Here is a 13,535-nt window from a genome sequence, read left to right as displayed (position 1 = left end):
GGGGCGTGTAAATAAAATGCCACACCACTACAATTTAATAATCGGGTCAGCTCGTGGTGCCTACAGTCCTATGGTGTGACACTTGTTCTACCACACTAGCGGTATGCTCATACCGCCAACGCACCCAAAGTTCCTACGCCACCGATAAATTTTCGAATTTCCGCGCCGCAGACCATATGACCCTATAAGAAGTTGCCTCCTCCGATAAAGGTTGTATTTTCCTGCTAGACGATTTTTAACCCAGGGAAGGAAGCTATCCCAAGAATTAACAATTGAATTTCAACTCGTGTCCTTTCGACCCCTTTTAAATACGAAGGTCCTATGCTTCATTAAAAAAACATGGGAGATTTAACATATAAGTGATTTTATTTCTTTATATTCTTATGTTCCAATTGTGCATACACAATTTTAAAATCTGGTTCCGTCACTGCATATCTAGATTACACTCTGTAATTTTTAATTTTCATAAATTCATTTTCAAAGTTTCAAAAAATGGAAATACAAAATTCAAGATTGAACCTATTAATTTGAAAGATCTACAAGCCAAATACAAAACTACTCCGCCACAGACGTTGTCACTGCGGCCCCACAATCCTACCAACACCGTCGGGTGCCGATTTTGGTTGACTTTGCAAGCGCACCTGAAAAATTGACATCTACCACATACTGGCCGACCATTTGCCACTTTTTTTTTTGCTAAATCCGTTGCGGTAGAGGGCCTCCAAAACGAGAAAAAATGTTTTACGATCTACCACGGAAACAACCGAAAACGCTGCAGGTGGGTTACCATCGACCATGATCGTCGCCTAATTTTGTCGCCCAAGATAAGTTTTTTTGTTGTGTTTTTAGCCACCGTAAAAGGGTGACCCGCCGGCCAAAAAGCTGTCGCATGCAATTTTCACTTGTCTCATCATGTATGAATTGCATCACAAAAACCAATGTGATAAAGCATCAATATAATAAAAATCATAGAGGATTTGAAATCATAACTTAAAACAAGAACTATAAATGTAAAGCAATAATAAAGACTAAAGAGATGACTAGATTAATAAAATTGAGAAAATCAAGTCAGATTTATTTATTTATTTATTTATTTTGAAGCTCTATTATGGAACTCAGACCTAATCATTCAAGAAGAAGTAATGGAAACGATGGAACCTATGGTTCGATAGAATTTTATTGAAAATAATCCTAATAGTTCATTGGGTGGGATGGTAGAGCAAACCAAGTAAATGTCTTATTTGGCAAGGTTTTAAATTAATCTATCGAGGAAGAAAATGGATGAGACCGATCTCTATCATTTCATTCGTGAGGGGCTGGATGAGAAGAAACTCTCATGTCCAATTTTGCAGTAGAGAAGGAACTAAGGAATAACCATCGAATATAACCCGAAAAGAACCAGATTTTGCAGACAACATTGAGGAAGAATGAAGGTAAAATCCCGCCGATGCAAGATGGCTATGGGGGTGTGGTGGGGGGGGGGGGGGGGGGGCATTTTTGTAGTGAATACTCCCTTTTTCATTTAGAAAATGGAAAGGTATTTTTATAAACTAAAAATTTGAAAACCTCTTTGGCACTATTGTTTGACATGGAAATATACACCTTTTTTTTTGTAAAATATGGGCACATTATCATGAACTGTGGCATGAAAATAGCCATGACCTTTGTTATTTGTCTTGAAAGTCATGAATGTCTGTACATGATAGGCCATTTTGTGATTTTTTTGAAAAGTCACCGAAATTCAAGTTTTTCATTTGTCTTGGCAACTAGTCCACATAAAAAGACTATGCCATTTTTTTGACATTATCTTCATATTCTTTGATCTTGTATAAATGAGATGAAAATTGCAGGCACATCTTTCAAGACCCTCTATGGATCTTCCATAGATTCGTGCTTAGGTGCCTTAAATGTTTTTTTTGGAGATTTTGGGAACAATATATCATAATACAGTTGTAGTTCAAATTTGAATTTCTTTATTTAAATTTGTACTTGCTTCACAATAATCCCTTTTGGCATTTTAAAAATGGAAAATGGTACGTTATCAAGAAGGAAATACCACATTTTTTGGTATTGAACTATCCCATTTATTATAAGATTATATAGCTAACATATAGATCCATGCTTAAAAAGGTTTGAATTTTTGACAAGTGTTAGGCATTACTTCATTTTTTCCTGATTAAGAAATTCTTGAAAAGTATAAATAACTATTTTTTGAATCAAATAAACTAAAATTCGAAAAACATCCCTTCAATCCAAATGTATATGTGCATATCTATAGCTAGATACGGATGAAATATATAGCTAAACCATATCTATATACCTTCGTATCTAGATAAACTTGAGAAGCTTTTTCATAAACAGAGGAAGTACTATTTTGTTTTACTTTTTTCTTCATCCATCCGCCACTCCTCTATCGACTACGGTTAGAATAATGGACACCTGCCCAGGAATTTTCCGTGTGTTTTAGAGTTTGCCGAGTGTCATGCCAAACAATCAATGGGGAAACTACATATATGTTAGGTGCCTTTTCCTTTGGCAAAATTTTCACCACGATGTTCGGCATACGTGCTTAGTTGCCGAGTGCACAACAAAATGCACTCGGCAAAAAGAGTTTACAACATAACCGTCAAGCTAGCCAAAGCGCCCCGGAAATAGTTTCATTTACATCCCTTTTAGCACATTCCACGGCGATTAGCCATCTAGTGCGGTCTATATATAAGCGATTTGTCATGCCTATTGTGTTGTAGTGTCAATTACATAACATTCTGCCATTTAATTTGCATACTTATATGTTACCTTGACTCAATATTAAATTGATGCATGATGCGCATGCCTTTCATATGTTTGCAGTTGCAGAAAGCAGTACTGGGTATTAGCTAGTACTATTCAAGCCTGCAATCTGGCACTCTTGTGCCTGAGATCTGTTTAATCCGAAGCATCCTTGCATATCTCCACGAATGGTTGAATGATTGAGAATGTTCGAGCTCATAGGTAGATGGGAAGGATAGACTTTGTTAGATCATGCAGCTAGGATGTCAATCAAATTTGTTATCTCTTGTCCAATCTCTCTAATCAGTCACAAACTAGCAAGAGTGGAATTTATGTTTAATTAAGCTTATTGGTAGCTAGCTTGCAAACAACTAGGAAGAATAAATTAAATATATGCAAGCGAGTGGCCCGAACCATTGTTCGAGATCAACATTTTTGAGATAAACAATATCTAGAGATAAGGAGAATACTTGAGACGAAAGATTGCACCGAATAATCTGTTTATGACATGGCATGAAAGTCAGTTGGTTTTTAAATTCGGAAGGACCAGAATATAAAAACACATCGTGATGTTGAGATCTTGCACAATTCGAGCGTGTAAAGCTTTGTGAAGGATATATTAGTATTCAGATGTCCTGTGTGTTTGCCCAGTTTACACAATGGAGATGGAGAGAAAAGGTAGCTACTATACATACATATCTAGCTCACATGATCTAGCCTATCATCCAAAGCGCTGAAGCTTCGTAGTACTCGCAGTTTGAACTACTAAATCTGCATGACAGATGTGTCCAGCTGCTACAAAATCTAGAAAGCACTTGGTGGGAATGAATAACCATGTGCACCATGCATGCATACACATACACTAGTCCATGCTTGCGAGAGAAAACAATCAATCTCATTTCCCTACCTCACTAGCACTAAAACTAGTAACAAGTATTTTATTGCCTTTTTATCCCTATGTACCTAAAGCTACCTACTCATATGCATGAGACTGTTTAGCATACTTGTTACCTTAGGTAAGGAAGATAGAGATTGGAAGGAGAGGTAGAGGGAGGAGGAGGGGAATTCTACACCACCACTACTATGCAAGACCAGTATGAGACCATGACTAGTAAGACCAACTTTACTGATTGATCTATTTCATCAATATGGACATAAAGTTGCACCATGCACACATACATGCACCTGAACACCCTCAAGACATGTTTTACTCATTTTGATAACCTCCAGCTAGCTCTCATCCACTGTTGCTGATGAACCCAGCTGCCAAGAAGTGCAAGAATTTCCAAACAGTAGAGACAGTGATCATCCATCACGCAGTCCATATCGCCACGTCCTCACGATCCTAGGGTTTCCAACTTCCCTCATGCATAAAACCACCCATGCATTTTCTCATCACCATATCTCTAGCTGAGACAAGGTAAGCTAGGCCAGCCGCACCCATTCATATCCACCTCACATTCTCTTCCTCGCTAAGCAATTCTCTCCTCTCTCTCTAGCTTCCTTCCCTCTCTCTTCCCCCATATGTTCCACATCCAATATATATAATGCAGCCACCACCACTAAGACAATATATAAATAAAGAAAGAACAAGCAGCTAGAGCCTCGCTCCTCCTTTTTATTCCTCTCACTTTCATTCCCCCTGTCCCTCTCTCCACTTCTCCCCCTTTCTTCCTCCTCCCTCGCTCCCCCAGCTCTCAGTTTCCTGTGAGAGGAGAGCTCCATTCTTGTGTGCAGAGAGATTGGTATTACTAGTGGGTGTTATTCTCCACCTTTAGCCACCTCCCTATCCATCCTTGCATGATCCCCTCCCCTAAAGCACCTATATACTCGCTTGCCACTCTCCCTCTCTCACAAAGAAGCAAGGAGGAACAAACAAACCGAAAAAAAGCTCGACACCAAGTAGGAAAAAGATCAAAAGAAACCAAATTCTATACCATACCACACCACCATGGTCTTTTCTTCGGTTCCCCTCTATCTTGATCCACCCAATTGGAACAACCAGCAGCAGCAGGTAACAATTCTTCTCTCGTTTCGCATGCCTTTTCTTTCCTATATGGCCGGCGGCTGGCACACACACATAGATAGATAGCTTCTTTGTGAAAAAAGCAAAACCAGCTGGGGAAATGGAGAGGAGATATTCCTCCGCTCTTTTGCGAATTAAATCTCCTTCTTGAATATACCACTATACCACCACACCCTTTAGTTACTTTGCTTTGTTAGTGTGTGTCTGATTACGATTAGCTTCTTAGCTTTGATTCTCTTTTCGTGTGTTTTGATTGAGAATTTTGACCATGGTGCTTCCAGCAGCAGCACCACCATCAACTGAGCCACCATGTCCAGCTGTTTCCGAGCGCCGGCGGTGCCGGAGTGGAGGTGCAACACCAGCAGCAGCAGCACCACCAGCAGCAGCAACAGCAGCAACAACATGCACACCAACAGCACCAGCTGCCGCCGCCCGGCACGTTGATGGCTCCGCGGCCTGACAGCATGGGAGGAGGCGCGGTTGCCGTGAACGGCGGAGGTGGTGGAGGCGGCAGCGGTCCGACCAGCGGAGGCACGGCGCCGCGGCCGGGATCGATGACGGACCGGGCACGGATGGCGAAGATCCCGCAGCCGGAGCCGGGGCTCAAGTGCCCTCGCTGCGAGTCCACCAATACCAAGTTCTGCTACTTCAACAACTACTCCCTCACGCAGCCCCGCCACTTCTGCAAGACCTGCCGCCGCTACTGGACCCGCGGCGGCGCGCTCCGCAGCGTCCCCGTAGGCGGCGGATGCCGCCGCAACAAGCGCAAGTCCTCAAAGTCCTCGTCTTCCGCCGCGTCGGCCTCCGGCGCCACCACCGGCGGGACCTCGTCGTCCACCTCTTCCACCACAACAGGCGGCGGAAACAGCGGCGCCGCGGCAATAATGCCGCCTCAGGCTGGGCACGCCCAGGCACAGATGCCATTCTTTGCCTCGCTGCACCCGATGGGCAGCGGCGGCGGCGATCACTACGGCACTGGAGCGTCGAGGCTAGGGTTTCCCGGGCTGAGCTCACTGGATCCAGTGGACTACCAGCTCGGCGGCGGGGGTGCCGCGGCCGCAGCTTTGGGGATGGAGCAGTGGCGGATGCCGCAGATGCAGCAGTTCCCATTCTTTGGCCGCGCCGACGGCATGCAGCAGCAGCAGCAAATGGCTGGCATTTACCCGTTCGACGCTGCCGCCGCCGCCGACGGCTTTGCCGTCACCGGACAGATGCTTGGCGGGGGCGGTTCCAAGCAGGTGCCGGGGTCGTCCGGGCTGATCACGCAGCTCGCCTCGGTGAAGATGGAGGATAACCAGCCGTCGAACCACGCCATGGCCAGCGCTGCCTCGGCCAGGGAGTTCCTGGGTCTCCCGGGCAACCTCCAGTTCTGGGGAGGTGGCAACAATGGCGCAGGAGGCAACGACAGTGAAGGAAGTCAGAACGGTGGCGCCATTGCTCCAGGCGGCGCCGGTGGTGGAAGCTGGGCCGATCTTCCCGGTTTCAACTCATCCTCGTCAGGGAACATAATGTGATCGACGCCATGGCCACGACTTGCACGCATGGTGGACTCGATCTCCCTGCAAAAGGTAGCCCTATATACAAGCCCTGAATTGAAGCTTAATTTTAGTCATGGCTTCCGATCGATCGAGGAAGAGCTAAGGAACGACGGAGCTGTGGTGGTTCAAGATCATTGCTGATCGATCAAAATTAGTTTTATTTTGCTCTCGAGTCTTATGTCTCTCCATGCATGTTGTTCTTGTACCGAGTCTTAATTAGGGTTCTTCCATGGTATTATCGTCCAAGTGCTGGATTTTCTATATTCTTCGATCTCTCCTCCGGTATCATTGTAATGCACACTAATCACTAGGTTATAATTTAGTAGCTTGGTGCAATTAATGTGTCCATGGTTGAAGATTATACACTTATATATATATCTATATGAGCTAGAATATTGGTAGACGCGCAAAGAGATCGAGTCTGGTGTGTGTATATTGGTGCAATTTTCATATTCATAAGTAACTTGCTTGAAATATCTCTATGCCCACTCATTATATGTGTTTCTGTGTATATGGATCAAAGTTTGGTAGTCCATAATGCATGCATGCTTGAATGACGTTTATACCATAGGTCCGTAGCCTTCATCATTTGATTGTATCAAATACGTTGATCCATTATGGTGAATAAATTAGGTAGTGATTGGCACTGCTAGCTTCTAATTTGCACCCGTTCGCTAGAAATTTTGCTTATGTGCCCATTTCTAAAATCTAGCCTTGATCATGGTACTCGATTTTTCTTATAGGTACATGCATAATATGTCTATACCCTTTGCTGAAACATATTAATTACTAGGGTTTGTAACCGAGCTCTCCTCTGTTAACCATATTCCTATATACTATAGTCTTGCACGTAGACACTTGTATACTTTCATACCTGGAACAAACATAGCATTGCAATGAAGCACTGAACACAAAGCCACCTAGGTTGATATGGAAAAACATGCAAGAGCGCTTTCCAGAATCTTAGAGTGGCGGCATTCACATATAGCTAGCTAGCCACACAATGATTGCAAATGCAAATGTATTCCTTTATTTTAGCTAATTAAGGCAAAAGAACGAAGCATGAGTAGGTCCATTGTCCATGGAAGCTCTAACTAGTTCCATTTCTCCTCTTTTGAGAGATCATCACACACACAGATGCATTATTCTGATATATCTAAGCAGCCGCTTGCTAGCTAGTAACAGTGATCATGATCAGTGGTAGTATTGGTGACCCACATCTCCATGCATGGTCCTGATCTCCTCTCAGAAATGGTGAAGGCTCCTAGGTTTCCAAGCACTAATCTCCATTCAAAGCCTTTCTCCTGCCAGTGTAATCATGCCATGTCCCCACCATTGGTAGCTAGCGCAGGGGTGGCTAGCAATGTCCTTAGTCGTGCTCAGAGAATCTGTTCTTATGTTTCTTTTGCCGTCTTTAACTTTGGGTAGCTTCGTCGGTTTCGAGGAAGCAACTTTACATATCAAGACGTTTGAAGCCAACCATTGACTGCCACCATGAAAGTGTGCATACCTGCTGAAACTGCATGAAGGTTTCATCTTTGGTGCACTTTTGATCTGCCTGCTCCACTCCAGTTTAGCTTGAATTTATATATACTCCACTATCTTAGATACTCCCTCTCTCACAGTTTATTAGGCGTGCGCGTACCCCTAGATCGCAAATTTGATCAAGTTAGCATTAATTATATGTTATAAAAATTATATCATCAGAAAGTTTAGATGTTCTATTTTCTAATGATATAATTTTTGCATTATATAAAGTAAATTATATAGGTTAAATTGGCAACCTAGGGATACGGGGAAGACTAGTAAACTGAGACGGAGGGAGTACTTGATTTACGCAGTAGTAGTACGACATTTATCTCTCTGGTCATCCATTTGACTTACTCCCTCACATGTACACTGTTAGCCTTTTCAACTCTAACCAAAATGAAAATTTTCTGATGCATTTTAATTTGCTCACGTCCCTCCTAATTAAACCTTCATCAATTTCAAGAAGAATTAAGTAAGTAGCATTGACATGTTACGTAGCTCACACTTATTCCTTGTGCCCAACTCTAAACACACATAACATTGACGTACTCGGTGAGAATAATGATTGTCTATTTTGATCGACAGAACCTCCCATTCTAAAATAGAAGGCACATTAATATAAACAATTGAGGAGATCCCACTTCATTGGCGATTGCATATGTTTTCCAAAATTGCGTGTCACAGATATGCACTTTAAATGAAACTATGAGATCTAGTGAATTAATGAGCTACATGCAATATAAAACACCCTAGCACCAAATGAAAGAATATACTACCTCCGTTTCAAGAAATAAGGTGTCCTCATTTTACGAGTTTTTTGTTTGACCAAGAATTTCTTCAAATAGATCAAAATTGTTTGTATGAAATTAGTACCATTAAAAAGTTCTTTTCAATACGAATCCAATGGTACTAATTACATATAATATAATCAAGATTTTGTTGCTCAATTTTTATGGTCAAAGTTTGTCTTGGAATACGCGTGCGCCTTATTCCTTGAAACGGAGGTAGTATTCAGAGAAAATTCTTGATTTTTGACTAATGTTTAGAATAGTTCAATATATGTGCATTTGATAATTTCCAAATCTAAGATATACATGACACTAAGATTTATCTAGTTTTGAATTTAAATGCTATCAAATGACCATTAAGTAACCATTTAAAACGAATGTTTTCCCCTAATGGCTGAAGAAACAATTTTGATTTTGATAAATAATGTGTTCCTTTGTATTTGTCTTGAAATTTTCACCGCACATGATTTCGAAAGTCATGATGATATTGCCGAGGATTGTCTTTATCTCACTATATTTGTTTCTTACCTTGGAGAGTTACAGTTATTTTCTTCATTATTAGACATCAAAAAATATTTCCGGCCTAGCAAAGAAACATAGCTTGCTCCGGAACTCAAATCTAAATAATCTTTACACGATTTAAAATAAAATAAAAATCATCATATCTTTTATCACTCTATTAATTTGTTAGCCGCCAAAGACAACAACTTTACCTTTAGAAGCGCCACTAGTATAGAGCGACCATGCTAAGCCCCTCTAGATTAGTTGATGACTTTTATGACTCCATGATGAATATTAAGGAAAGGAGAGCGAGGGGGAAAGGGCATCCCTTGTCTGATCATCCACAGTTAGCTCTAGGTATGGTTTAATAGTTCAGTTTTTACATACATTCTAGAGAAAGAGCAAGGATCTTGCGCAACAAGTATGCCTGAACTACAAACTACGCAAGAGAGAAAATATCATTAATTTATTATGTTTCTTCTAAGATAAAAGTAGTGTTTATCTAAAGAAAAACTTGCTTCCTAACATGATTGCCTATTGGTATAGATAGATTCTACAAATAACTTATACGCCTTTTTTTAGAAGATCACCATGCACGTGATAGAAAGGTACGTCTACATGACCCTGACTTGATCTTACCTTGGCTATTAAAAAACACTAATGGATGACCATTAGGAAAAATTGATGGCCCTTGGATGTAGTGATGCAATACTTGCATAACAAAGTGATAAATCAAAGACCACTTTTTATAAACTCATGCACCAATGGAATATGAAAATTTCAGTAGAAGTTTAGATGTAAATCAAGAACTCTTCGTAAAAATATTTTTTCTTGGGTTTTAATAATATTTTATATTCATGTATTGACTAAGAATTTCTTATCTCCCACATGAATCCCCTTATTGTTTGATCTCTTAGTGATTGTTTTCAGCACTCCACTTCTTCGGCGATTCGATAATCATTAATTGTCAGCATTCAAATACACCAATCATCTAGTGCCATTCCCGAATTTTGATGAACCAAATGCCCCTTTCCTATTTCCATAAGTTAAGACAGTTCCTTGAAGCATCACCACCGGGCGAAATAACAACGGAGAAGTGTAAAAATGGCTAAGAAGAGGACGATGAGATCACCACGATTGATGTGGATGAGGGCGGGGCCTCACAGTCACCACTAGAGCACGGTGGGTGGCGATCGACACGCATAGGAACGCGACGACGCAATTATCAGAGTGATGTAAAGATTAGATAAAGGGAAAACGATAAAAGGGAGTCATAGCCAAATCAACTTTTAAAAGCCTGGTCGTAGGTCCTAAGGAAATCAATTGAGAGCGAGGGTGCATATGTGCACATTTATAATGTGGTAATATTAGCCTTTTCTTAGCGAAGCGATTAGGATAATGGCTAAATCTTGGAAGAAAAAATGGGACACCATTTCCTTATATTTAAGAGAATCCATTCAAGTCATTTTCTCCATTGTATGAGATATCTTCTCTTAGACACACAATTTTTATTTCTGTAACAATATGAAATTATAGAGACGCATGATTATTAATTCCTAGAGGTAACACGTACAGTAGGATAGTTTGTTGTGTATATCATGCTTTCTTGTCTCCTCTAGATTGCGTAAAGAGCAGTATAAAAAAATTACCTTCTCTATAATACACATGACGTAATTAAGTATACTAGTTGAGCAGGAAATCCTAGGTACCACACATTCTATTATCAATAGTATAGATCGAACCTATTAAGGACCCTGTGGCACACGGAAAGAAGGCCTTTCCGTGTGTTGTGCGGTCGAAAGCTGACGCAACAAAACACAAATCGTGTGCTTGATCTCCAGGTAGGCTCATACGAAGGTATAAAGCACACAGAAGTTATTTCCGGGCTGTCGGGGAAAGTTCACAAACGGGCTGTTTAGAAATAAGGATGTGTATAGGGCCTTCATCGCACACGACTATGGCTAATGTTATCGTGTGTGACATTTTGCGATGAGTTTTTAAACTTGCCCGTCTCTTCTCCTCTGCGAGACTAAACGATACAATATGTAAAAGTCGTGTGTCTAACTTTCGGTCGACGCCTGGCCTATAGACCTTCCTCCGGCGTGTCACGTGTCGCCGACCAGCCCCCCCCCCCCCCGCCAGTACACACGTAGTTCACTTCATCATGGTTCGCTCCAAGAAGACCGCTCGCCTCTCGTGCGTCGCGCAGTACTCGAAGGCGCAACTTTGTTGTTTAGAACCAAGCCTCTCCGGTGGCGGAGCAGGCCCCTCAGGTGGCAAAGGAGGCGCCTCCGATGGCCGAGGAAGAGCAGTCCGTCCAACTGACTAGGAACCAAGACAACGAAGAAGACAAAATAAATTCAGAGGACATGGAAGAGCGTGCAGAGATGGGTGGCAGTGTTGCGGCTGCCAAATACGTGCACGGCGAAATATCGGAAACGGTTTGTTCAAAGAGAATCATATGCGGAGGAAAGTATCGCAAATAGTGTCAGCTATAATGTGCAAATGGATTTTGTGGATTTTGTGTACAAAATCGTTTGCGAATAATTTGGTTGTGAAATGTTCCCACAAGTTCACCGATTTCGTTCGAAATGCGAAATCAAAATCTTTGCTCCATTTACCTCCTCACCTATAAAATGCATCGCTCGCTCTTCCCTCCGGCGGCCTACCCACCTTTGCACCATGCCTCCCTGCCAATTCACTCTAGGTTTCATCGAACTTGCACCGTCAGATGCGGAGGAGGAGCATTCCTCATAGCACAGCGGTGCTAGGGGAAGCATCATTGACCTTACAAGGTCTGACTCGGAGGAGGAGCACACTCTAAAGCAGGAGGAGCACGCTGCAGAGGAGGATGTTCTGGCCGGGGTGGAGGAGGACTTGGAGGAGCAGATGGTGCTGGAGATGTCCATCGAGTTGGCGCGGCGCGGGGTGAGGAAGAAGGTGTGCATTGCGTGGTGGAGGACTCCTTCGAGACTCTCCGTGAGGACCGGTTGTGTGCATGGCTGCGCGCCAAGAATAAGAAGGCCGGCCATGCGGTGCGGCGCGGCGCGTGTTCCACAATTTCCCTCCGACGAGCTTGCTGAGTTATGGATGACCGCACTGGCAAGGCACAAGCCCCCTTCGAAGCAGAAACACCAGGCACTAGCGGCCAGTGCACCGGCAACGCCGAGGCATCAGACTCCGGAGAGAGTGTAGCCGTCGACGATGGAAATGCATCAGATACCGGCGTCATCTACGTCTCCTCTGGTGACGAGGAGGACGTTTAGTACATGACATAGTTATTACCAGCTTTATTATTCCATATATATCTATGTAATGTGAAGTTAACGTCAGTATTTTTTGTAACCGAAAGGGAAACCATATTTGATTGGTTCTCCTCCGACCGATGCCCAAATATTATTGATGGTCTCTTGTAAAAGGAAGGGAAACCATGAATTATTAATTGGTTTCTCTCTGGTCTAAACCCAAATATATTATGAACTCTTATTCAAAGATGAATTATGTGTGATCTAAACTTATGTAGGTGCAAATGTAGAGCCAATGGCTCAGTTTAAATAAATTGTGTGTGAAGCATGTGGAGGTTCAGGTGTAAAGCAATCGTGTGCGAAGAACGCATACGACTTTGCGTAACATGGCAGTGTGCGAATGTACATAGTGCACACGACTTTCCTTGCGTAAATCGTGTGCGATTAGGACATTTGAGCCCGCCAAACACAACCCTCCATCTTTTTGAGATATATAAGGACCACCTGGATCCCCATCCAGATTCACTCCACGACAACCGCCAATCCAGATTTAGGAAAACACAGGTCACCTTTCTCCCCTTGAGCACCTGGTCGGCGTGGCGGAAGTTGCTACCTAGCTTCTACAGTCATGCCTCGCGGAATAGAGATGATGTCGCCGGGGGCTTCTTCATCGATCGCGCCAGCCAAACCTCACCGTTGAACTCTGATACCACCGATCAAGTTGTCTCGTCCTCGCCAGATCCACCGTCTCGGTATAGGCTATTTCTCATGATCTTTTATTAAGTTGATCACGGATCTGATGCGTAACACAGTTAGCAAGGTCAGATCCATTAGAATATTGTGTTATGATCGGTGAGTTTTGGTTTTTTTAATCACTACCACTGTTAGCATGGCCGGTTTCATTAAAATATTGTTTAGCCTGGATGTTGTGTCATCTGATGTGCAATGCACCATATTCTATATGTTATGTTGTATGCATTGCCGGATCTACTCTTAGCTAGGGGATGCACCATGTTCCAACTGAATTAAAATACTTTGTTAAATAGTAACATTTTTCACCACTTATGTCATCGTGTATTGTTTTATTATATGTTCATATGTATAGCGTAGCTTCACCAGATTCATTGTGTAAGCACAG

At 42.5% G+C, this 13,535-nt stretch overlaps 1 protein-coding gene across 2 annotated transcripts; it reads left to right on the top strand.

Moving 5' to 3' along the window:
* The first annotated feature begins 4,202 nt into the window (after positions 1-4,202).
* Positions 4,203-6,744, top strand: LOC127292103 (dof zinc finger protein DOF5.1). 2 transcript variants are annotated; one of them, XM_051321460.2, is made up of 2 exons: positions 4,203-4,783; positions 5,080-6,744. In XM_051321460.2, exons 1-2 carry the CDS (start codon positions 4,721-4,723, stop codon positions 6,307-6,309), a joined length of 1,293 nt encoding a protein of 430 aa, XP_051177420.1. In that variant the 5' UTR covers positions 4,203-4,720; the 3' UTR covers positions 6,310-6,744. The 2 variants fall into 2 exon arrangements, with proteins under 2 accessions (XP_051177420.1, XP_051177419.1); XM_051321459.2 differs by having other exon boundaries at positions 4,205-4,783; positions 5,077-6,744.
* Positions 6,745-13,535: the final 6,791 nt, after the last annotated feature.

Source organism: Lolium perenne, chromosome 4 (genome assembly GCF_019359855.2).
Source record: "Lolium perenne isolate Kyuss_39 chromosome 4, Kyuss_2.0, whole genome shotgun sequence".
In the NCBI taxonomy this organism is placed as follows: Eukaryota; Viridiplantae; Streptophyta; class Magnoliopsida; order Poales; family Poaceae; genus Lolium; species Lolium perenne.
The sequence above is the reverse complement of the archived record's forward strand: the minus strand, read 5'-3'. Positions and strand labels throughout refer to the sequence as shown.

Coding starts and splice junctions, on each gene's coding strand:
- LOC127292103 (XM_051321459.2), top strand. CDS start 4,721: ATGGTCTTTTCTTCGGTTCCCCTCTATCTTGATCCACCCAATTGGAAC. Junction 4,784..5,076: donor GGAACAACCAGCAGCAGCAG/GTAACAATTCTT, acceptor TGGTGCTTCCAG/CAGCAGCACCACCATCAACT.